The following is a 25469-nucleotide window of genomic DNA, read 5'->3' on the forward strand; positions in this document are numbered from 1 at the left end:
GGCTGCATCTGAACACCCCGTAAGGTTGCGTCCCTCCTTCCTTTATCAGGTCCTCAGAGCGTAGAGAGAAGAAACAAAATGGCGGAGAACCTCAGTAAGACGCTGCTCGTGTCTTGTACGGGGTCAGTGGTAGCAATACCTCAAGTGAATATTATGGGATCCAGGGAGACAAGTGACAAGCTATTCATTTGGTCAGAGCCAATGGAGGTGACAGGAACTAGATTTAAAACATAAATCACATGGAAGAGAAAGCTCTCGTTTTCTTTTTTTCCTCTTAAGCCACAAAATTGAAAAAAATCTTCACAACGTGAAATACGTGTGTGCGTGTGCTTGTGTGTGTGGTTGTGTACCTGTGTGTTTATGTATGTGAGTGAGTGTGTGTGTGTGTGTGCTTTTGTGTGTGTCTGCGCATGTGCTTTTGTGTGTGCGCATGCGTGAGCATGTTTGTGTGCGAGCAGGTGTGTGAGCCCTAGGTCCAGTTCCCTAACATGTGATGATGCCCATGAGTGCAATGCAGCCATTTGGAATCAAACTATGTGATATATGGCCTGTGTCTGTATAGCACAGAAGTCAAAGTAGTGTCAGAGTGTCATTCCTTCACACGGTGTGTTATGGGCTGTATCTCTGTGTAAAAAAGTATCTCTGTGCTATCTAAAGAGGATCTTTGTGTTATCTACCACATCCTCACACAGGGTTTTATGTGCTGTATCTCTGTGTAAAGAGGATCTTTGTGTTATCTACCACATCTTCACACAGGGTGTTATGTGCTGTATCTCTGTGTAAAGAGGATCTTTGTGTTATCTACCACATCTTCACACAAGGTGTTATGTGCTCTATCTCTGTGTAAAGAGGATCTTTGTGTTATCTACCACATCCTCACACAGGGTGTTACATGCTGTATCTCTGTGTAAATAGGATCTTTGTGTTATCTACCACATCCTCACACAGGGTGTTACGTGCTGTATCTCTGTGTAAAATAGTATCTCTGTCTGTGTTAGCTACCACATCTTCACACAGTGTGTTATGGGCTGTATCTCTGTGTAAAATAGCATCTCTGTCTGGGCTCCCTGACTGATTTGAACAGGGTCACGGACGCTTCACCCCGGAGGGGCGGGGCGTGGGCGGTGCTCGGCCCGGTGCTTCCCCCTCCGGAAGCTCGGCCAGCCCCGGCGATCGCTCCCGTCCCGGCCGCCGCTGCCGCCGGGCTCCCGCCGGCGGGGCCATCCGTTACCCGCGCGCGTGTCCGTGCGGAGAGGGGCCGTTAAGCCGGGCGTGGAGCTGGGGAGGAACCGCGGCCTCCATCTGCTAACCACGCTAATCCGCGCGCGCGGGCCCGGGATGCATATGGCTCCCGCATATGGCGAGGGGCGGTTACCGCCAACGTGCCGGGGAAAACGGGGAGGGGGCGGGGGAGGGGGGGCGGGGGTACTTGAGAACAGATTGATAAGCGAGGGCTGGCATTCAGACTGCCGTAAATTAGATCCGTCTCTCGGCTTTCCCCGGGACGTGGGGGGGGGGGGGTAACCCGTGGCTCGTGAACCGGAAGGTTGTGTGCTTGATTCCCGGGCGACCGGCTGCAAGAGCGAGGAGGGCGTTAAGATGGAATTTTGTCTGTAATGCGCTCAAGAAAACGTGGTTCTATATGTGTGTGTGTGTGTGTGAGAGACAGAGAGAGATCTAGAGAGACAGACGGACAGAGAGAGAGAGAGAAAGAGAGAGAGGGAGATTACCCCACAGATAACTAAGGTAACGAATCACAAAAAAATAAGTTACGCAACACTGTCTGTGATACGTGGCACTGAGAGAGAGAGAGAGAGAGAGAGAGAGAGAGAGAGAGAGAGAGAGAGGGAGGAGAGAGAGAGAGGGGGAGAGAGAGAGAGAGAGAGGAGAGAGAGAGAGAGGGGGGGAGGGAGAGAGAGAGGGAGAGAGAGAGAGAGGGGGAGAGGGAGAGAGAGAGAGAGAGAGAGAGAGAGAGAGAGATACGCTCAGCCGGGATCAGAAAGGGAACGTTCTGGATGGAGCCGGCCCCCTCTCTGTTTCTTCTTCTGCTCTTTTTTTTTCTTTTATTTATTTATATATTTTTTTCAACCGCGTTTAATGCAGCGGCTTAATGTGCCTCATTATCAGTCCCTCTCTACCTCCAGACGTGTTGATGCGAAACCAGACGCGCGGCGATTTGCATACATTTGTAGCCGCTCCCGCGGAAAAGGCGGTAATTAAAAAGCGCTTCGGATTATTTTCAATAGGCTGAGGGAGAAGGATTCACCTGTCACTGAATCTCTGCTTCAGCCAGGGAGGGGGATGAGGGCGGGGGGGTCCACACACGCACCCACGCAGATACATTACCGAGTCTTTATCCCCCCCTTTTTCAAAAAAAGCACCGCGTTTTTCGAGCCGAATACCCCTCCTCGCTCTCTCTCTCCTCCCCCCGCCCCTTTTCCGCGGACCTGTTGAACTGCTATTTAATCCCGGCGCGGACGGAAGCGGCGCGGAGGTCCAAATTGCTCCGGTACCCTCCGCACAGCGAGGGGGGGGGGGGTCTCACGCAAGCGGGCTTAATTGCATGCAGGAACCTACTGTTTTGAGCTTCCTGCTGACATTATCATTTGACAACCCCCCCCCCCCATCCACCCCTTAAATTGTAACAATTGTTGTGTAAGCCGGAACTGCCGCACTGTTCCCCTATCCCCCGTGCGATTCGAGAAAATCCGTCTCCCAGGAAATCAAAAAGGACACCGTCTTCGCCGAGGGCATTATTTCAGCCCCTGAATACCGATCACAGCCAATCACAGCTGCTCCAACCCGGGGATGTTTCATATCACAGATGGCTTGACCTCGGACAGTTTATAATCCTCACCGTATAATATTATCTGAAGAAAAAATTAGAAAGAAAAAAAAACGGTCGGTTACGTAATTGCGATTGCATTGTTTTGATTCGTAACTACAAATTAATATTTGGTTGCGGTCTTTCTGATTGCTCTCCCTAATGATAATGGTAGTGACGAGCCCAAGCATATCCCTTTGTGCTGTCAGCCTTACCTGAGTGCTTGTGTTGAGTGTTTGTAGGCTACAATTAACAGACCATCTTACAGTTAACGGTTTTTTCAGCTGCATTTCAGTAAGAAATGGATAAGGGATGCGCAAATACAAAAGATATGAGAGCTGGTGCAACATTAAAAAAAAACTCAACACTGAATAAGTAGGCCTGCAAGAACGTCTAACGCAGCAATTATTAACAGCAGCGCTGCTACTGCAAATGAGCTGAACGCTTCACATTTAACATTACATTAAACTAATAAATTGCACAGAATGTGCTTTTTAATAGCATATGGACAGTTCTCTCAGTAGTGGAACAAGAGTTTAATGCTAACTCCTTAACTCGGTGTTAACGTGGTTTAATCACAATATGTCCACAGCTACATTTGCGTGGACTTCATGTGATTATACATCATTTTAATTCTATTCAGTGTTTTTTTTTTTCAGTCTAATTTTATCCTCATATACTGTAGTTTTGTCCGGATGTTATAACGGTACACTGTGCAATTTTTCTGAACGCGTGCAGAAGAATAACTATCGCCGCTCTGCGGGGCACTCCCAATCTGGGATTATTTTATCATTTTTATCACCTAAATCCCTCTCTTTCATGCTACATGTACCTCCATCCAGCACTTATTGTACCTCGTATCATTATCTCGATGTTGTAGTTTGTCATGCCTCCTAGTCTGACTTAGCATAGATTGGGTCAGAGTAATGTTCACTGCGTGAACTGGACTTAATGTGCTCACGGCTATGAATAGCGGTTACATAATGAGTGTTGCGCCTTATCGGACCTGTGTTTGTAGTTGTTCCAGTGACCTTCAGAATGCACTTACTGTACGTCGCTTTGGATAAAAGCCTCTGCCAAATAAATGTTATGTAACGTATTGTGAGAATTCAATGTTTGGTTTTTGTGTTCGGGTAATCGGCGAATGGTGTTAGCGTCATGCTAGGTTTCGACACGCGAAGAAGCTTTTGGGCTTTTCCGAAGGCCGCCCGTCCCTCTCCCCTCCCCAGCGGCTGCCGTTTGTAACCCTCTCTCCCCCCGTCTGTGTCCCCCGCAGAGAGTTTGCGCGTTGGAAGGTGAGGAACACCGCCATCGAGAGGCGGGACCTGATCCGGAACCCGGTCCCCCTGATGCCGGAGTTCCAGCGGAGCGTGCGGCTGCTCGGGCGACGCCCGTCCACCCAGCAGTTCATCGAGACCATCATCAAGAAGTACGGCACGCACCTGCTCATCTCCGCCACCCTGGGAGGTGAGGCTCCGCCTCCTCGCGGACCGCCGCGCGACCCCGCCCCGCCCCGCCCCGCCCCGTCCCATGGGGGAGAACGAGGCCTCCCGCTAACTCCCCGTAGCGGAGGCCGACTCGTCTCTCTCCGACGCGATGGCAGGGGTTTGCTCTTCAAAAAGAAATCCACGCGAAAGGCTCAAAGATCATTGGCTCTCTGACAGCACGTGACGTGCATGAATATCGCACGTGCTCTGTAAGTCGCCCTGGATATCGGTGTCTGCTAAAAGGCTAAATGTAAAAAATAAATAAATAAATAAATCCAAGGTACTGAATGTCCCGTACCACAGGGATCCTCCATCATTCGAAGCCTAGCGCCCAAGGACAGAAACGCCACGCTTTCGGGGTCATTCGGTGTCCGGCGGCCATTTTGCAGTCTGCTCGCGTGCCGCCTGATAAAATGGTGGAGTTCAGAAGTTTCGGCCAGCGATATAAAAGCGCGTACGGGCGGGGTGGGGGGGGGGGAGGCAGGGCCTCCTTTAACGTCAGCCTGTCGGCCCAAAACACGGGCGCGGAGTCGCGGTGACGCAGAACCGCCAGCTCGCGGGGCGATTCCGCGCGGCGCCGCGATCGCGGCTTATTGAAACGCGATGTTCTAAGAACGCGACGCACCGCCGGCGATATTAAAAACAAAAAAAGAAATCCGGACGGAAACTCGCTGCTTTCATTTGTACGTTCCCGGAGAAACAATAATTCTCTGTCCCCGATGATGAAATACAATGAAAATAAATTTTCAAAATGAATATAGAATGACGGAAAAAAAAGCTAATATAAAACGAAAGAAGGGTTAGCTGACTTCTTTCACTCCCGCCAAAGAAGGTTTATTTTTACCCTCTGGGGCAGAAGTGGCTGTGATCTCTTAGGCACGCATTAGAAGCACGCCGTTATACGAACTGGTATTACATTAACAGCAGTAAAAACCTGAGAGGAGACTCTGCTCTCTTTGCCGGAACATTCTCCTGAGTGTTTGCCCCGCAGAAACGTTGCTGTGTGCTCAGACCCGGTGTCCTGTCTGATTAACGCGCTCTCTAAAACGCTTGCGTGCGCGCCGGTTCTCCTGGGAGCCTGGAAATGGCTCAGCGATAACGCTGTAAGAGGTCGTTTCTGACTCGTCTGTCAGCGATGTTTCCCTTATGAAAATGGACTACAGTGTAATGTACGGCGAAGATACGGTAAAGATGTGCGACATCTTTAAAATATGTTTTATTTGAGCATTTCCTGTGTGTTCTATTTTCCTAAGGAAATGTTGCGGTGACGGGTTTGGTCTGTAAATGATTTCTTCTTTTCGTTCCAAATTTTGGGGGAAAAAAAAAAGAAGAAAATACTTTTTGTTCTGTGAAATTATACACTAGTAGCCAATAGGAATCGCACGACGGAAGGATAATGCCGTGACCATGGTAACCCCAACTATGACATCTAACATGACATCATAGTGTTCCGAAGGCAGAGCGTCCCGCATGGTGTTTACAGAAGCGCAGAGCCTCCCAGCTGGTTGCCGCGGCGCCGTACATCACTCGCAATGGGGTCTCAGGAGGCCGTAAGTCATGTGACTCTTAATATCCCAGCAGTCATTTACCGTACGGCTCATTGTGTGGGTGGTTCTTAGAAGATTCTAGTCACGTTTATTTGTGAAATGAGACACTAAAAAAAAAGTTTGGTCGCCTAACACGTGATACCGCCCGCTGGTCGGTCTCTGACGTGACTGGGCTCAAGACTCAACTCCGCAGCGCCAGAGTCTTGCTCGGCACGCGGTGGCTGCACATTCCCGCGTGTTTTAAGTAGTCTCGGACCGCAATCTCAATTTACCAAATCGACGAAGCGTGCCGGCGCTGAATAACACACGACGTTATCAGCTGAGGCGGCCGCCGCCGCCGTCTTTTTATTAGAAATCGCATCCGTCGCGAAATCTATCCGCCGGACTGCTCGGGACGGGCGCTCAGAATCGAGGGTGGCAGTGCCTCATTATTCAATAAAGGGTTTTCATGCACGCCCGGTAATTAGTCTAAAAAAACCTAGCACCCCGTCCCTCTGAAGTCAATATTACCGATGTAGCCTGTCATTATGACATTACTGCACCAGCGGATACTTTTCACTGTGCGCTTAAGGAAAGTAGTTCTCGGTTGGCGACGGTATTACTGTTTTTGATTCCTGGACTTCAGTCAGTTTAATTCGGTCGACTTATCGAAACGGCAGGAGGACTGTTCGGCACCGTGGGGTTTCTGTTTGTTTGTTGTCGTAATCCGCCGAATTGAATTTTCGTCCCGCTTTTGTCTCTCCTTTCACGTTCCAGGTGCCGAGCGGAGGGCGGTTAAAGCTCCCCTCCGAGACGCGGCAGGCGTTTCCCGATTTAAACGCACGAGTGTCCGCTTGCGCTACATAAACGCAAAATATATATAAATATACTATGTGTGTGTATATATATATATATATATCGTCCTGCTGTTTTGTAGCCTGGCTTGATTCATGAGGCATTATCGACGGTGTGTGGAAGGGGTTGCCGGGGGTTACCGTTAACAGAAAATCATTGTCCTCATTCGCTGTATGTTAAACGAGGGACTTTGGTGTTCGAATGACCTTCCCTGCCTCGGGGGGTGGGGTGGGGGGGGTGGGGGTGGTGGGGGGTGGGGGGTGGTGAGAGGAGATTGAATGGGACCTACGCCTGCCCGAAACGGCCTAACGGAGCGTCTGCCAACCGACTATGACTTCATCCCCCCGGGCCGGAGTTCCAGCAGTTAAGCGACCAATCGCGACGCGTCGCCGGGGGGGACCAAACAGCCAATGGAGGCGCGGGGGTCATAAACGCTTGTGACGCGCCTCGGAACGAGTTCCAGACAGTGGAACATTAACGCGAGGGGGCCATTTGGGCTCAAACGACCCGGCGTACATAAACGATGATATTTCCCCCCGCCGCGGCTCCCCCTCCACTTCCACTCCGCGGGAGGAAATGGCCTTCTCCCCCGCCATTAGAGGCTGCGGTCTGCTGGGGCGCTCGCTCGCTGTCACGGGCAGGGCGCTTAGTCTGTGAGGAATCTGTCACCTGTCACTCACTCACCCTGCCTCTGCACACATTCAATATGCAGCCTTTACACACACGTGCACGTGCACGTACGCACACACACACAAACACACACGCGCGTGCACGTGCACGCACTCACACACACACACGCACTCACACACGCACCCACACAGCAGGCACATACACACAAACACACACACACGCATGCACACACACACATACATGCACGCACTCACACACACACACACACACACCCGCACCCACACAGCAGGCACATACACACAAACACACACACACGCATGCACGCACACACACACACAGCAGACACACACACACACTCCAAACACACACACACGCGCGTGCACGCACGCACACACACAGCAGACACACACACACACTCCAAGCAGACACACATGCACACACGGACATGCACACACACACACACACGTGCATGCACACACACACACACTCACAGCAGACACACACACACACACACACACACGCACAGCAGGCACACACACACACAGACACACACACACACATAAACACACGCATGCACACACAGGCACAGGCTTATACACAGGAAGCGATAGTTTCGACAGCAACATAAAGGAGAACAGCAAGTCAAACTGTCACAAGTCAAAAGAATGGATTTCAGCGGCTTATGAAGCTCTTTGGCACAGGTCCATGCTTAAATATAAAAAGCGAGGTGTTTATTGTGCAGGGTAACAAAAATAATAATAATGATGGAATAATAATATATTCTTAAGCTCCTCCAGACTGGCATAGTTTACATATGTCCAGAAACACTGACAGGAAGTGATGTCAAGCTGGGAACAATGTCAGAATGTCAGTTTTCAGAATGCCGTCTGCTTTTAGCTCGGCTACGGAAAGACCAGCCATTATCGCGCCCGCACATTAGCATGATCACCGAGCAGCTTGTCTGTTATCGTTCTCAGCGTGCGGTCTCTTCGATTGGCCGGTTGTCCTCGGCGTTTACGACCAGTAACGGGCGAGTCCTGCTTCCGCGCGGTGGACAGTTGTTTGGCTGTCTCCCTCTGCTTAATGCACTGCGCGGTGTTGATTTTGCTGTTAGAGTTTAACGGTGCCACAATGGGAGCCTCTTTTACGTGCTTCGTTATTGATGTGAACTTCGGTGGCACGGGCCTCGATTCGCACGGCATCCGTTCTTAATACCCTTCGATTGGAAAACCCCTGATATTTTAATACAAGCACAGATAGCTGTATTTGCAACCAGCAGTGTGGCCTGTGTGGAGCTAGCTGGGCCATTACTACCTGGGTGGGGATTCATAAATTGGGGCGCGGCGGTTCTACCGAGATGAATGGGGTGGGCTAGGATAAGCGGCGTTTGCTGAGCTGAAAGATTACGAGGCAGAAAACGTCTCCTTAATTGATTATCAGCATCGACCTGTTTTCGATCGTTTTCCTTGACTGATAAGTGTGCCGACAATCTGAATAATGCATCGGCGAGCAACCACGCCGTATCTTTCTTCGCGTCGTGTTAGGGAAATTAAACGATAAATTCAATTCTGAGAAATCCGTTTCACAGGGTTCGTACGGTCATGAAAAACCTGGAAAAGTAATTGAAATTGAAAATGCAATTTCCAGGCCCTGGAAAAGTTATGGAAAATAATATTTTTTGAAAAGTTTTGGAAAAGTAATGGAAATATAGCTACAGTTGCATCAAATACAATGGCTAATTAATCCAATCATAAAAATAGTATGTATAGTAATAAAACGTAAATTGGCACGTAACCTTCGCGGTATTTTGGTGGTGTGAGAAGTTAATTCGGTCTGGCTCAGTCTGTTTACAGGCACGCCCAACAGGCACGCTTCTGCTAATGTAGCAGTTAGTAAACGTAGGCCCTACTGTGCCAACAATATGCCAGGGAAGTGTGCAGCTTCAATAATATATCAGGGCTCGAAATTAACTTTTTTTACCAATTTCAAAAAGTTAGGAGCACCCACCAAAATGTAAGGAGCACCAACAATATATGCAATAGATTTTTTATTAATAAAAAATGACAATAACAGTACGGGTTACAAGTAACAGTTAAACTGTCACGCCTAAAATGTGTCGACTCATCAAGGAATTGCGTGTTATGCATTCAAACGACAAAGCGCTTCTCGTCACATTAATACCGCTAATTAAATCAACCGCCAGTAAACTGCATCGGAGAAATTAGCTGTTTCAACCGGGTCGCTACACAAAACGCTACGTTAATGTTTCAAAAAAAAAAATGCCGTAATCGTTCGCTTCAACTTTTCAGCTTTCGATAACGCTAATAAACTGAACATAAACTTTTGTCTTCAGGTAACAAGTAAACGCATTAGCTCTCTGTGTCGCGTGACAGTGGAGTGCTGCAAAAGGGAGTGATTGAAGGCTAATATTAACCTATTTAAAATCAGCATTAAAGGTAAGAATGTCAAGCTCACGATTGATTAGAAGGGTCGCCGTCAGCTCACAAGGCACATACTGAGTGTACTAACTAGCGAATGTACAGAGAAAGAGACGTTCGACTGAAAAAAGAAAAAAAAAAGGTTGCCCCAGAACAATTATTTGCACTCGCACAAATGCTCCCAATTATATTTCGAAGTCGCACAGATTAAATTTTGGGAGCATATGCGACTTCGAGCCCTGTTTGAGACATTGACGAAAATGTTAAACTATTCGAATTAAAATATGAAAGAATGTATCTAAGTGTGTCTGTCTGGTGTTTATTTGTTTTAGAGAGGCACCATATGTTTCAGATGCAGACCTAATTTTACTTAGTGTTACAATAAATAATTTTAAATCGTCCCCCTGAGATAAAGTCATTTGTTTTGGTCATGGAAATTCAGTTAAAGGTTGTGGAGAAGTCATGGAAAAGTAATTGAAAATCATTGGTGAAAAAGTGTATGAACCCTGGTTTCAATAAGGAAATGCCCTTGTGAAAAAAGAAATACGCCACTCTGTGAACTCCCATTTTAGCTTTATGTACAGTCTGCGATAAAGACTGCAAACCTGTGCTTCAAGCTCGTTTAACGATGCTATGCTATGAATATAGTGTGAGTGGGGAGAAGAAAGAGTACCTGTGTCCCCGATAAATCTCAGATAAAATGTGCACATATTTGTGATGCAAATAAAAATAATTTTATTTCTCACCCAACAGCCTTAGGAGAACTGGCTACATCTGATGGAATTGAGTTTTTTTTGTGTGAAAATCACTGAATACAGATCAAGACCCAAACCTAATCAGTTTGAGGGTTAAGTTCTCTGCCTCCTCAATTTTCAGATCAATGCAGCTCAATTTTCAGCTCGATTCAGCTCAGTCAATGCCACAAACAGTCTTGCGTGAGTTTTTTTGTTTTGTGGGGGTGGGGTGGGGGGGGGGGGGCGATGGCGAATGTGCCGGTCTGGATGAATCCTGTCCTTTTGTGTGCCTTTTGGAAGGTGGTGGCTGACTGACCCCTGAGGCTCACTGTTCGCGTTCCACACTTTCGTTCGCAGGTGAGGAGGCGCTGACCATGTTCATGGCCAAGAGCAAGCTGGACAGGAAGTCGATGAACGCCTCGCAGAGCGTGGAGGCGCTGCACCAGCTCGCCTCGTCCTACTTCATCGACCGCGACGGGACCATGAGGAAGCTGCACGAGATCCAGATCTCCACCAACGCCATCAAGGTAAGCAACGTCCCCTAAACGTATCCCTAAACACCAGCGCCATCAAGCTAACCCCCAACCCTAAACACCAACGCCATCAAGCTAACCCCCCAACCCTAACCCTAAACACCAACGCCATCAAGCTAACCCCCCCAACCCTAAACACCAACGCCATCAAGCTAACCCCCCCAACCCTAACCCTAAACACCAACGCCATCAAGCTAACCCCCAACCCTAACCCTAAACACCAACGCCATCAAGGTAATCAACTCCCCCTAACCCTAACCCTAAACACCAACGCCATCAAGGTAATCAACCCCCCCTAACCCTAACCCTAAACACCAACGCCATCAAGCTAACCCCCCAACCCTAACCCTAAACACCAACGCCATCAAGGTAACCCCCAACCCTAACCCTAAACACCAACGCCATCAAGCTAACCCCCCCAACCCTAACCCTAAACACCAGCACCATCAAGGTGAGCAACGCCCCCAACCCTAACCCTAAACACCAACACCATCAAGGTGAGCAACGCCCCCTAACCCCAACCCTAAACACCAACGCCATCAAGCTAACCCCCAACCCTAACCCTAAACACCAACGCCATCAAGCTAACCCCCCAACCCTAACCCTAAACACCAACACCATCAAGCTAACCCCCAACCCTAACCCTAAACACCAACACCATCAAGGTGAGCAACGCCCCCAACCCTAAACACCAACACCATCAAGGTGAGCAACCCCCTAGCCCTAAACACCAATGGCATTAAGGTTAACACCCCCTCCCCACCTCTCTACCCTAACCCTAACCACGAATGGCATCAAGGTAAAATTCCCACCGACACCATCCAGGTAAACCCCCTCCCCCCCATCTCCCACTGGTCTCCCCCATTTCTCGTTGCCGTGAGCGACGGGCGGGCGGAGGCTTCCTGGCAGACGGACAGCCGAAAGCGAAGCGGAGTCGACGCTGGCTGCTGAGTCAGTGGTCGCGTTGCTGGGGGGGGGGGGGGGTTTGGGGGGAGAATTTCACTCACGCAGCAGAACGTTTCGTACTCGTCCTGGCCCTCGCGGAGAGGAGGACGTCGTGCCTCCGCGCCTCGGCCCGCCCCCTCCCGCCCTCTCGGGTTCCGGGCGCCCGTCTCCCTCTCGTCCGTCGTGTCGTTCCGCGGCCTCGGGGCTATTAATAGCTTAATTTGTCTAGCGCTCTAGTTGCATTCCGAACGCGTCCGGCTTCGGCATTCTCGTCCGAAGCCACCTGATTCGTCGCCTCAGGAGGAAACCGCAGAGCGCTCCTTTAAGTACTTATCTTCAAAAAGTGCCTCGTAAAAATTATATTTCCCAAACAGCGCTGCGGTAATAAGGCCGAATATCGCCGGCACCGATTTTAATTGACGGCGAACGGTTTTTTTTTGTTTTTAAAAAACGGAGCGACGAAGGCGTCCAGCGGGCGGCAAACGGACGCCTCGCTCGCGTTCGTCGTTAAACCCACGAAGCTACTTAAAACGAGCGAAAAGCGCTTGTAAAAACAGGAAAAAGGTTTTTAAAAAAAAAAAAAAAAAAGCTGGACGACGTCCAGCCGGTTTCCCTGAGAAGCGCCACCCGGAGGGAGGGAGGCTCTTTGGCATCCATTTCCCAAATTAAAAAAGGGATTCATCAGTCCGGACGGCGAAGTGGAGAAAAACAAGGTAAAAAAAAAACAAAACAAAATAAATGAGTTCCCGGTGTGATACAGTGACGCCTCCAGATTCTCTCAGGAATGCTTTAATCCAAATCAGTCGACACGGTCCCAGATGGGCCGGCTCAGGAGGCTCCTGAAAAGGGGGTCATCGCCCCCCCCCACCCCCCCACCCCCTCCGTCCCGTGACGGAGAGGACCGGTCGAACCTCTGATCCTCCCGGAAGACTGCCGCTGAGACAGGCTATAGCGAAGGCCTGGCCCTGCTGCGGGTTCGGCTCCAGGATCAGACGCTCTGCGTTCACACTGACAGAGGAGAGGAAAACGTGCCGCGTGTGTGCACCGGGAGCGTGTGCACGGGGGAGCGTGTGCACGGGGGAGCGTGTGCACGGGGGAGCGTGTGCACGGGGAGCGTGTGCACAGGGGAGCGTGTGCACGGGGAGCGTGTGCACGGGGGGCGTGTGCACAGGGGGCGTGTGCACGGGTGCAGGCGTGGCGGACGGAGGGACGACAGAACGTTCTTAGCACAGAACCTTGTGCCAGGACTTATGAATCGTTTATGTAGTATTTTTATTTTCTCACATAGGATTGCTGACGGAAGCTGTCTGTAATTAGCACGCTGTGACCCGTGTCACACACCCACATGAATGCCACAACTCACACACACACCAGACGCACACACACACACACACACACACACACTCCACACACCACACACGCACACACACATATACATCAACAACACACACCACACACATGCGACACTCGACATAGCACACGCATGCACACACACATACACACACACACACACATACCCACACACACACTCACACACACACACGCACACGCACGCACATACACACACACTCTCACACACACACGCACGCACTCTCACACACACACACGCACACACTGTCACACACACACACACACACACTCACACACACACGTACGCACATACCCACACCACACACACACTACACACACACACACACACACCACACACACACACACTTGCGGTACAGCGTTTGCCAGCCGCGCTTTCCTATCTACTATCCGAGCGGCTCCAGTAAAGGAACTAGGCCCCAGACACTCCAGTACATTCGGTCGAGTGTTTAACAGACAAATGAACAGCGGGGAGGTGTGTGAAAGGGAACGGCCTGGGAGCGAGGGGGGGGGGGGTGGATGGTGGCGGGGGGGAGGGAGGGGGCGGGGGGGCGGGCGGGCTGTCAGCCCCAGCTATATTTATCAAAGCCTCTTCTCTGTCTTCGGAAGCTTTAAACCCTCTCCAGAGGGCTCAGCCGCGTCATGGCGTTAATCAAAATGAAGACGTTTCTCTGCTGTCGCGGGATAGGCCCTGAGCAGTTCCTTTCTCTCCCGATGTCTCCGCCTCTCCTCTTTCTTTTTTAAAAAATATCCCGAAAGACAAAGTTGTCCGCTCGAACCGACGAGTTTCCTTAGCGATCCCAAACGTCCCTTTGTTGTCCCCCGCCCAACCTTTAAGCGGCCGGGCAGTAAAAAGAAACGGTGTTGTTTTCCGCCAAAACGTTCCCTGACCAGTGCTTCTGTTTCCTGTGTTTAACAAAAAAAGAGAAAAACCTGTTCTCTTGCAACACTGGAATGGTTCTAGTACGCCCACCTTTCCCCTTAGCAGGGGAAATCTCGCTCCATTCATTTCCCCTTAGCAGGGGAAATCTCGCTCCATTCATTTCCCCTTAGCAGGGGAAATCTCGCTCCATTCATTTCCCCTTAGCAGGGGAAATCTCGCTCCATTCATTTCCCCTTAGCAGGGGAAATCTCGCTCCATTCATTTCCCCTTAGCAGGGGAAATCTCGCTCCATTCATTTCCCCTTAGCAGGGGAAATCTCGCTCCATGCATAAGGCCCCTGGACAGGACTATACCCAATCATGTTACACTTCACAGTCCAAATGGAGTTTAGAACAAACACCCGGAGATCTAACGGAGGGTTCGCCTTTATTTATTCATGTTCCCGGGCTTGACGGAGGATGGCCCCAAAGTGGGTTCTTCAAATGGCCTGCGGCAAGGGTGGTGAGATGTAGGGGGGATGGAGGGGGGGGCGGTGGTGCGGGTAACCTCGAAGTCGGCCTCTAATTCGTGCGCAGGTCTCTCGCACGGGTCACTTCCTGATCCCGCCCCCCCTCCCCCTCCCCCACTGCCCGCTGTTCCCCTGCACAGCAAGGGGCTGGACTGACAGGTGTGCTAATTATTAATGCTGCTGCCCACACCTGCAGCACATGCATTTTAATAAGGCCGGCTCTGGGGATGTAGGAAAATGCATATATTTCAGCTCTGATTTTGCCCTTGGATTTGATGTACAGTTGTGTGATGTACAATATGAATTCAGTGTACAATATGGGTATGAGTATTCCACTACAGAGGTCTGTTATTTAGTATAGTGAAATACACTGGTCTGTTATTTAGTATATCAAAATATACTGGTCTGTTATTTAGTATATCAAAATACACTGGTCTGTTATTTAGTATAGTGAAATGCATTGCTCTGGTATTTAGTATAGTGAATAATATATCATTAATAATATTTATTGGAGGCTTAATGTATAAGAAATACACTGGTAAAATATTTTAAATGTATATTTAAATTATTGAAAATAATTATTAAATTATTGAAAATAAATTGGCATGATTATTTAGCAGATTAAGCAAAGTGTTTTGCATGGAAAAATTGTGCTCTTGAGTGGCATGTCCAGTAGATTGGTTTGGCAGAGTGGCGTGCCCTCTGGCCAACACTTAATCAAGAGCGTGGCAGCGCCGTGATTGGCTGGGTGTCCTGTGTGGCGATGTCACAATCGCAGCTCTAACCGGTGTCCTTTTCCGATTGGCTGGATCCCCTCCGGCCTGCCTGCAGCTATTGAATCAGCCACATTATCTCCCTGCAGCAGTGTCAGGGCACCTAATAAACTGGAGTCCATTAGAGGAACCTGAGTGAAGAGGAGCAGCCATTTTAGCGGATGGATGCAGGTGCAAATGAGCTGCAGGTTAACAGGCCTCAAGTCGCCATCGGGCATTGCGAATGGGGGTGGCAATCAGGGGTACAAAAGTGAGTGAACGTGTTCTCTGCGTATTCAGCATTAAGATATATATATACTCACTGGTAAAAATAAAATAAAATGAAAAAAAGAAGCCGGTATCGGCTACTGGGTAGCAGGCTGTATATCTAACAAATGTTAAATGTATTGTGGGGTTTGACCGTATATCATTTATTTATTTACGATTATTTACATTTCAGCTGCTTTTTATGAAATGTAAATACTTACGGACATTTTTCCCAATCGTTGAGTGACTATATTTATATACATTTTGCCATATATTTTATTTTTTATTATATATATATATATATATATTTTTTTTTTTTTTTTTTTTAATTTATATTTTATTCATTTTATTCCACACTTTTACATTTGTTACTTTTTTCTTTTTGTCATGTGGGGATGTGCATTGTGCAGTGGAGCATCTTGTCTTATGATGGGGGCGGGGTGGGGGTGGGGGCCGCGGGGTGGTGGTGGGGGGGGGGAGAAAAACTGAAGTAATCGCAGGAAAATCAATTTGACGCGAGCAGCATGTGGCAGGTGAGTGTAGGAGTGGCAGGGCCAAGAGCGGAGATGGAGGGAGAGAAGTGCTTCAGTAAAGCAACAAACCGCGTCCTACTGGGAAACGGCTCCTCAGGTCAGGAGGTATCGTTCCTGTGGGGGGGGGGGGGGTGGGTGATGAAGGTGTGCGTGGAAATGAAAAAATAAAATGCTCAATGAATGAAACGGATGCTTTCCCCCCCTTTTTCTTCTTCTTCTTCTTTTTTTCTCCCTGTGACAAAGTGTGAATACCGCTGATGGAGGTCTCCTCTAGTGGATCCTTGTTGTTCAGGGCTGATTTCTAAATATTGTGTTTTGGGTTTTCATTTTGGACAGAAGGCAGAGAGACAGAAGAACAGGAAATGAGAGACGACAGACTCTTCCGTCGAAGGTCCGGAAGGGAACTCAAGAGGCTGACGTCGGGCTCCAAATGAGATGTGGACACGCCACAGGTTTACGTTCAGACTGACTTGCAAAACAAACGAGGTTTAGCGAGGAAAAGGATGTCTGTGACCCAAATAGCATTTATTTATTGGTAAGCTGCTTGAGGTTATGGGAAAGTTCATGCTGTCATTGGCACGAACGTACACATTTTTGTAGCATTATATTTTAAAAGCGGATTGAATGTTTATAGTTTCTCCGCTTTCGTTTTACACAATAAAACCAAACGAAACTGAAATGAGACGCACGACCATGACTCTTCTTCTACTGCTGTCGAAATGATCTACAGGGAAAAGGGAAACATTCAAGGGAAAAGAGTGACGTGGGGCTCGAGAATCTAGATGCTGCGACCACGACCAACAGATGATTTTGGAGTACGTGTATATAAAAGACTATGAAAAAAGAACAAAGAAAGAACGAGAAAAAAAAAAAAAGGAACTTGTTTTCTGCCGAAATCGTTTCACGAGGAGCGCTGGTGCCTGGTGTTAAAGCCGGCTTCGCGGTTGTGGCGCCGGTGTTGGAATACGCGCTGTTTTTTAGCTACGTTTTATCCCTGTGTGTCGACAGCAGAACAGTAGTACAATAAAACATTTCTTTTGTTGATCTAGTGTTTTTATCCCTTGCTGGCCGACGTTCCAAACTCCCTCTCTTGCTATTCTTCTCCCCTCCCGTCGGTTTTATCTGTTTGATTAATGAATAATTATTTGCAAGTATTTTTAATTTCCCGTTTATCTCATTAGCATTTTATCCCCCTCTACAGTTACTGTAGCACCACCTAAGAACTGCTTATGCGGCACATTGCTAAGAAGAAAAGAAACGTGACCTCATTTTACTTTCCTCCTGTTTTATTATATTTGAAGCTACGCTGAGCTGTTGCGTGGTGTGTGAACTTGTAAATCCCCTCTGGATTAGAAGCTTCTCGTGGTGTAATTTTAACATTTATGGTGTTCTGACATGGCTTTGAGAGACAGAGTTTGGGCAACAGTAGCAGCAGCAGCAGCTGCAGTGGTGGGGGTGGTAGGCTGAGTTTGGGCAGAAGCAGGAGCAGCAGCAGCAGCGGGGGGTGTGGGGTGGGGTGGGTGGATGGTGGTGGTTGAAGGCAGAGTTTGGGCAGCATCATCAGCAGTGGTGGTGGTGGTCGTGGAAGAGGCTGAGTTTGAGCAGGAGCAGCGATGGTGGGGGGTGTTGGTGGTGGTGGTAGACTGAGTTTGTGCAGAATCAGCAGCAGCAGTGGGGGGGTGGTGGTGGTGGTGGTTGAAGGTTGAGTTTTCGGCAGAAGCAGCAGCAGCAGTGGGGGGGGGGGGGTGGTGGGGCGGGTGTTGAAATGGCTGGTAGGTCTTCCTCTGGGAGATTCTCTCTGGCAGCACAGCTACCTCCAGTGCTCTGGAAGGTGTGATGATTCTAATTAGGGAAATTCATTTCAATTCAAATGCTTTGCCGGCATGACATATTTTAAAATACATAGTGCCAAAGTGTAGCGATAACAACCATCAATCATAACAGTTAATACAAAAAATAGCATCTCTCTCTGCCCCCCACGCCCCCCCTCTCCCTCTCCCTCTCTCTGCCCCCTCAGTCACTCTCCGTCCCTCTCCCTCTCTCTCTCTCTCTCTCTCTCTCTCAGAGGAGAGTTGTACGGCTGAGCGACGCTGGAACATTTTGGGCAGGTTTGCTTCTCCACCCTTCTGTGACAGGAGTCCGTGTTATAAAAAAAACCACAGGAGGAGAGCAATGATGCTTGATATGGAGCTTTTATAGTGGCGATGAGGTTTGTCTCGGAAGAAACTGAAGAATTTTGTTTCTTTAAACCCACTCCCTACGCACCCCACCCGTACCGGGGGGGGTGGGGGGGGTGGGGGGGCGGGGTGTCCTCTCGCCATGGGGTCCGGCTCGGAAACGGGCACAGCGAGTCTCTGTTGGGGAATTCGCGAGATTCGTTCATCTTAAATAATTCAGATCCCCTAAGATCGTCCCAGATACGCATTGATCCTTTCTTTTGTGTTGTTTATTTTTTGAGTTTGCTGTTCTGAAGGGATGTGTGTATTCTGGTGCGGCTGGAATGGGGTTTGTGTGAGTGAGTGTGTGTGTGTGTGTGTGTGTGTGCGTGTGCGTGTGTGTGTCTGTGTGTGCACACGTATGCGCATGTGTGTGCGTGTGTATGTCTGTGTGTGTGTGTGCGTGTGTGTGTGTGTGTGCGTGTGTGTGTGTGCGTGTGTGTGCGTGTGTGTGTGTGTGTGCGTGTGTGTGCGTGTGTGTGTGTGCGTGTGCGTGTGTATGTGTGTGTGTGTGTGTGCGTGTATGTGTGTGTGTGCGTGTGTGTGTGTGTGTGCGTGTGTGTGTGTGTGTGTGTGTGTGTGTGTGTGTGTGTGTGTGTGCGTGCGTGTGTGTGTGTATGTGTGTGTGTGTGTGTGTGTGTGTGTGTGTGTGTGTGTGTGTGTGTGTGCATGGTTGGGCATACGTTTAATGGGGAATGAAACACTTTGATCATCCAACAATTCGGTCAGTCTTTTTTCAGTTTTTTATTGTTTTTATTTAAGCAAACGACGACCCGCGTCAGCGCTAAAGGATGTCTGTAACTGACGCAGTGCAGCTCGACCGTCGGATGTCATGTGTCAGTAAATGCGAGGCGGCGGCTGGCTCGTGCGCTGTGTACCATCCACGCCACTCACGGTCACGAGCGCCGTCGCCGTGGATCCGGCGTGCGCGGTCTCCGCCGACGATGAGCGCCGCGCAGGCGAAGTCACGCGAGGACGGCGATGGGGTGGAACGCGGGGTCAGAGGTCAAAGTGCGCCGCCTGAGAGAGCAGCTCTCCTCAGTTACTGCGGGAAAGAAACTTCATTCAATAACAAACTTTTATTGGCGTGTTGTAAAATGCGGTAATTGAAATAGGGCCTCGGCTGAGCTACAAAAACTGGGGTTCGATACTTAGTTTGACCCAGACACACACACACATAAACACACACACACACACACACAGATACACACACACACACATAAACACAGATACACACACACATAAACACACACACACACACGCACGTACACACACACCACAAACACACACACACACACACACACACACATAAACACACACACACACAACACACACACACACATAAACACACACACACACACACACACACACACACACACACACACACGCACGTACACACACACACCCACACACACACGCACGTACACACACACACACACACACACACAGACATAAACACACACACACACACACAAACACACACACACACACACACACAAACACACGTACACACACACACACACACACACAGAATACAAACCGTTGAACCACTGATGATTTAAAGCATGTATTGAAAGTGGTCACATGACCTTGCGGGCGGGGGGCCGCCAGCCTGGCGGAAAGCCGCCGTCGATGCGGTGGCGAGACGGCGGGGTTCGGGGCATGAAGCCTCGCGGTAATGCCCGTCTGGCCCAATCGATGGCGAGGGGGAGGAGAACCTCTCCTGCGCTGGCTCTAAATGCACGCGTGTGGGAACTGAAAGCCCTGTCACTTCTGACCAGACTAATTATCCCACTGTCTCCGGGCCTGCCAGTAGCAGTGCTGTGGGAGGCTGCTGGGATGTTGCCATCTCCCTCCATCCCTCTCTCTCTCTCTCTTTCCCTCCCCCTCTGTCTCTCTCTCTCTCCACTTTCCCTCTCTCTCTTTCTCTCCCCCTCCCTAGCCCCCCCTCTTCATCTCTCTTTCTCCCTCTCACTCTATCCCTCTCTCTTTCCCCCTCTCTCCATTCCTCCCTCCCTCCATCTCTCTCTTCCTGTCTTTCTCTCTCTTTCCCTCTGCTTCCCCCGCTCTCTGTCTCTCTCTTGCTCTCGCCCTCTCTTTCTCCCCCCTGCTCCCTCTTCTTCCTCCCCTCTCATGCCCTCTTTCTCCCTCTCCTTCTCCCTCTCTCTTTCTTGCTCTCTCCCTCCCTCTCCTTCCCCCTCTCTCTCTCGCCCCCTCCCTCTCTCCTCTCACTTTCTCCCTCCCTCTCCTTCCCCCTCTCTCTCTCTCGCCCTCTCCCTCTCTTTCTCTCACTTTCTCTCTCCCTCTCCTCCCTCCCTCTCTCCCTCCCTGCGCCCCCCCCTTCTCTCTCAGCGGGGAGTTGTTCCATAACAGAAGGCTGGACTGCGGTGCAGGAGTGCATTAGCGTTTCAAGCCTGCTTTAAAAGGAGCGACGCTTCTGAGGATCCTTAAAAGAGAACCTCGCCTTCAGAGCCCGTCCGGCGCTCGCTTTGAAACCCGGCGGCCCGAGGCGGCACGGTCACCTGGGCGCATGAATAACGCATGCCCCGTCCCCGCCGCACGCGCGCACGCTCGTTTGCGTACCTCCGCGCGTGGCCGACGGGACCCCCCGTCCGTGGGCTGAAGACGCAAATTGGCGCCCCGCTTTGTTCTCTTTTTTTTTTTTTTTTTTCCCGGCAGCCGCGTTTCCATGTCGACGGCGGTCGTTACCGAAAATGGAGTTCCGAGTCAAATTAAGGAAAAGTGAAAAGAAGAAAAAAAACCCTGGAAAAATCTCAGCCTGGATTCCATCAAAAATCCGCCCTTAACTTTGACTCAAGTTTAAAGTGAAATCAAGGGTCTGCGTTGTCTTCACAAACACTGCTTGACAAACTGTGTTTCTTAAGGGGGAAAAAAAATGTATGTATTTACTAGTGAGCCACTGTTGAGGGCTAATATTTCTTAAATCCGGGCCAGAAAGACGTTAAGGTGGCAGGGTGCGTGTTATGAACGGGTAAGTCCTTAACAGAGGAGGGAGTCGAGAGGCAGAACTGCGTTTCAAACTACGATGTTTATTTAGCCTAACCCAAGCAGACTACAGCTACGCATTACCCACAGGCCAACCACTCAAAGGAAGAGAGAGAGCGAACGAGAGCACAGCTCTGAGGGAAAGGGGCCTTGTGGCTACAGGTAGCTTCTCACAGGTGCACCGCGTCATCCCGTAGGCCGACCCCGCCCACTGTTCACCTGCCAATGAAAGAAAGAGAGGAGAGAGAGCAGCAACCAGGCTGAGAGGGCCGTCACAGTGCATTTGACGTCTGAGTTCGGTGGAGGGAGAGAGAGGGGGCGTGTCTGCCCGTGTCTGTCTGACCTGTGACCCCGCCTCCCTTGCTGGTGAAGGCCGTTAGAGTCCAGTGGGAGGGGGAGAGGGGGCGTGTCTGTCCATGTCCGACTGACCTGTGACCCCTCCTCCCTCGCTGGTGACGCCGTTAGAGTCCGGTGGAGGGAGAGAGGGGGCGTGTCTGTCCATGTCCGACTGACCTGTGACCCCGCCTCCCTCGCAGGTGACGGAGACGCGCACGGGCCCGCTGGGGTGCAGCACCTACGACAACCTGGACTCGGTCAGCTCCGTCCTGCTGCAGAGCCCCGAGAGCAAGCTGCACCTGCAAGGTAAGCTGTCCGCCATTGGCCGGGGATACGTGTGGGGGTTCGCGATTGGTGGGAAGGCGGGGGAACGGGGGCGGAGCTGACCAGTGGTGGGGCTTCATGATTTCCTAAATGGGTGGGGCTATCATTATGTCATCTGACTTACTGTGTTTGGCATGGGAGGGGAGGGGCTTATGTTGTGGAATATTCTCATGGGTGCCTGACTGAATTTAACCGGCTGTAATATTTTGCTGTTTAAAAACGCTGGTGATGACATCACGAAGCTCCGCCCTCCACAGGGACAGTGAAGCTAAGGCCTCCTTTTGAAACTCTATACCGTGAGCCCAGCTGCAGCTGCCTGAGCTGGCAAGCATTATTCGGTTTAAATAGGCAAGATATTAAATATATATGTTTTATATGTATATACACACAGCACATATGTGTATGTGTGTGGGTGTGTGCGCGCTTGTGTGTGTGTGTGTGTGTGTGTGTGTGTGTGTGTGTGTGTTAGTGTGTGTGTGTGTGTGTGTGTGTGTGTGTATGTGTGTGGGTGTGTGCGCGCTTGTGTGTGTGTGTGTGTGTGTGTGTGCGTGTGTGCGCGGCTTTTGCAAAGGATGTTATTCTGTTGCTATAGAGTGCTTAGCCCAGTGCGGCTACTGCTGGAGTGATTAACTTCCACAGCAAAGGGGCTTACATGTGCTCTTTGGTTGCCATTCACTTTCAAGAGAAAAGACAGAAAGAGAGAAAGGGGGAGGGAGGGAGGGAGAGACAGAGGGAGCGAAAGAGAAAGAGAGAGAGAGAGGAGTGCAGACGAGATGTGTGAAAGGGAGAGGGAAAAGCTCCTATTAGAGAACGGAGGACAAACATTGTTTTTTGACGCTACCCGCGGGCTGTCAGACATGTTGTCCCCATTCCCCCCCCGAGCCCCCGCCCTCCAGGGGCGGCGGTGATAGATGTGTCCCACAGCCACAGTGGGTTTCACATCTTTACGGGCCCTCTTAATTAAAAAAAAAAGAGTCTCTCTCCTCTCTCGTCTCCTGCTTATCCGAGGAGGCGCAATCCTGTCACACGACGCGAAAAAGGAAAAAAAAGAGTCGAATGTTATTTTTGATATTTTTGTTATTTCGCGACCGGGCGATAACGACGCTGCGGCAGGGGGGGAGGACGTGCTGCGCTGGAGCTGCGTGTGCAGACGCGGTGAGCGTGTTTATTTCAGCTCAGTCTCTGAGAGAGCTAGGCCTGTTATGCCATTGACAAACTGGTTATTTTGGAGGTTTTTTTTATTATTTTTTTCTTCAGAATTCTAAGCCAGTGTTCTAGAACTCCATTGTTGCATCGGTATTAGAATGTCCAGCTACCAACATTCTAATCACGTTTATTTCAGCTTCTCTCTCGCTGAGCGGCAGGCCTGTTATGCCATTGAATAACTGGTTATTTTGGACGTTTTTTTTTGTTTGTTTTTTTCTTCAGAATTCTAAGCCAGTGTTCTAGAACTCCATTGTTGCATCGGCATTAGAATGTCCAGTTACCAACATTCTAATCAAAAATGTAGCGGTCTCACACCTGAAAGGATAGCCAAATCCTACCGGTATTATGATTTGTTTGTTTTTCGATTAATGCTGTCTTGTCATGTTATGTGATATTGTACGGTACTGTATGGTTTATTTTGGTTTGTATAGATTTGTTGTATGTATGTGTATGTGTATAAAAAAAAATCAATAAAACGTCGATCACGAAACAAAAACCAGCGAGCGCCTCCCCCCGGCGACGCGTCTCCGTTCGACGTCGCGCGACGCAGCGTTCGTGGGTCCCGCGGTCGAGAGGCGCGAGGCCCGACCCACGCGGGGCGGGGCTGAAGACCGGAGCCGAGACCGGTCCCCAAACGCGGCCGCGGAGTCGGCCATTTTAAAGACCGGAGTCGCCAGCAGCTGGGCGCCTGTTTCAAAGCGCCGCTGTTGGAGTGCCAGGGGGCTGGGGAGGGGGGGGGGTGGGGGGTAACTGATGCAGATGGTGATGTAATTGGAGACAGAGAAGTGATTGGTCTAATCGCGGGGAAGGATGACTCCCATCCAGTTCCAACGGTCGGCCCGATTCGCCCGTCTTTATTTATTACCGACTCGCGAAAGGTCACCAGCGAAGAGACCGTCAATAAAGCCGGCCACCGATTGGCTCCTCCTCTCAAAGGCGGGCGGAGCCGGGGCAGTGAAGGTGACAAGGGCCCGAAACGCGGGCGTTTCCCGCGATTGGAAAATGCCAAAATAAGAGTTGGGGGGGGGGGGGGTTGAGGAGTTACAGCCGGACGTGCTCGCTTTATTTCACGGAGCACTTATGAAAAATCGATGTGTCAGGTGGCGGGGCAGGTCGGGGGATTTTAAGATAATTACAAGCCCCGCCCTGACTTTGCGGGGCGGTGCCCGATGTTCCCGTCCTCCCGTCTGACGGGTGACGGGCCGACCGGTCGCAGGAGAGGAAAACGCGGGGGGGGGGAGGTTGGGGCGCGAGAAACTCCTTCGACAGCCTTTAACAGAGTCGGACAGACGAGGGAACGCGCTTCATCGATGAAACGTCATCGCCACGCACTGTTTTATTTCGCGTGGACCGGCGGCCAGGCGTAGGTGTGGGGGTTCGGTGGGGCAGGCGGAGCGGGGCTGCACATCCGAGGTGCGATTGGTGGATCGGCGGCAGGTGGTTTTCGCGAAACCAGCTCCGGGATTTGCGCTGTTTTACGGCGACGCAACTGCAATAAAACACGTCTTATCAACGCACGAGCGATGTGTTTTATAGTTCTCCTGTTCTAGTATTTCACTCTATCCCCGGGCTTATGGGAGCACACTGACACTCCTACGCTAATCCTGCTCCAGGACGCTAGCAGACACTGGCGCATGGAGTAGCGCTGCCCTTACGCTTTCTAACATTAGTCTGTAATGGAGAATGTCCTCAGTGGAAAACGCCTTTAATGAAGATTATTCCTGTGCTGCGAGCAGGTTTTAGAATCCGACTGACACCATACCCTCCCCCCCCCCCCACCCCCAACCCAACCCTCCCACCCCCCGGAGGTCGCTTCCACACAAACAGCCGGAGGACAAACCCGGCGGTTGAAAGGTGACAGTACCCACGGTGCACCTGGTCGTGACAATCAATGTCCTGTGCAGCTCAACAACGGCATGTAAAAAAAAACAAACAAATAAAAAAATAAAAACAGCGGCGCATTTATTGGGCGAGTCGTGGAGAGTCGCGAGGAGAGTCACGCCGTCCCCGCGTCCCGGCCCAGCGCGTAAATAACCCACGCCGTCTTCTCCACGGCGTCTGATTTATCCGTCTCCTCCTTCCTCTCGATCTGACGGTC

General features: G+C 50.3%; 1 protein-coding gene across 1 annotated transcript in view; it reads left to right on the plus strand.

Moving 5' to 3' along the window:
• brinp1 (bone morphogenetic protein/retinoic acid inducible neural-specific 1) overlaps positions 1-25469 on the plus strand; it is a 113016-nt gene that overhangs the window by 60124 nt on the left and 27423 nt on the right. The window contains exons 3-5 of the mRNA XM_064308183.1: positions 4101-4291; positions 10852-11021; positions 22042-22147. Of these exons, the coding sequence (XP_064164253.1) occupies positions 4101-4291; positions 10852-11021; positions 22042-22147 (467 nt within the window). The remainder of the gene's footprint in view (positions 1-4100; positions 4292-10851; positions 11022-22041; positions 22148-25469) is intronic.

This window comes from Anguilla rostrata, chromosome 14, assembly GCF_018555375.3.
Source record: "Anguilla rostrata isolate EN2019 chromosome 14, ASM1855537v3, whole genome shotgun sequence".
Lineage (NCBI taxonomy): Eukaryota > Metazoa > Chordata > Actinopteri > Anguilliformes > Anguillidae > Anguilla > Anguilla rostrata.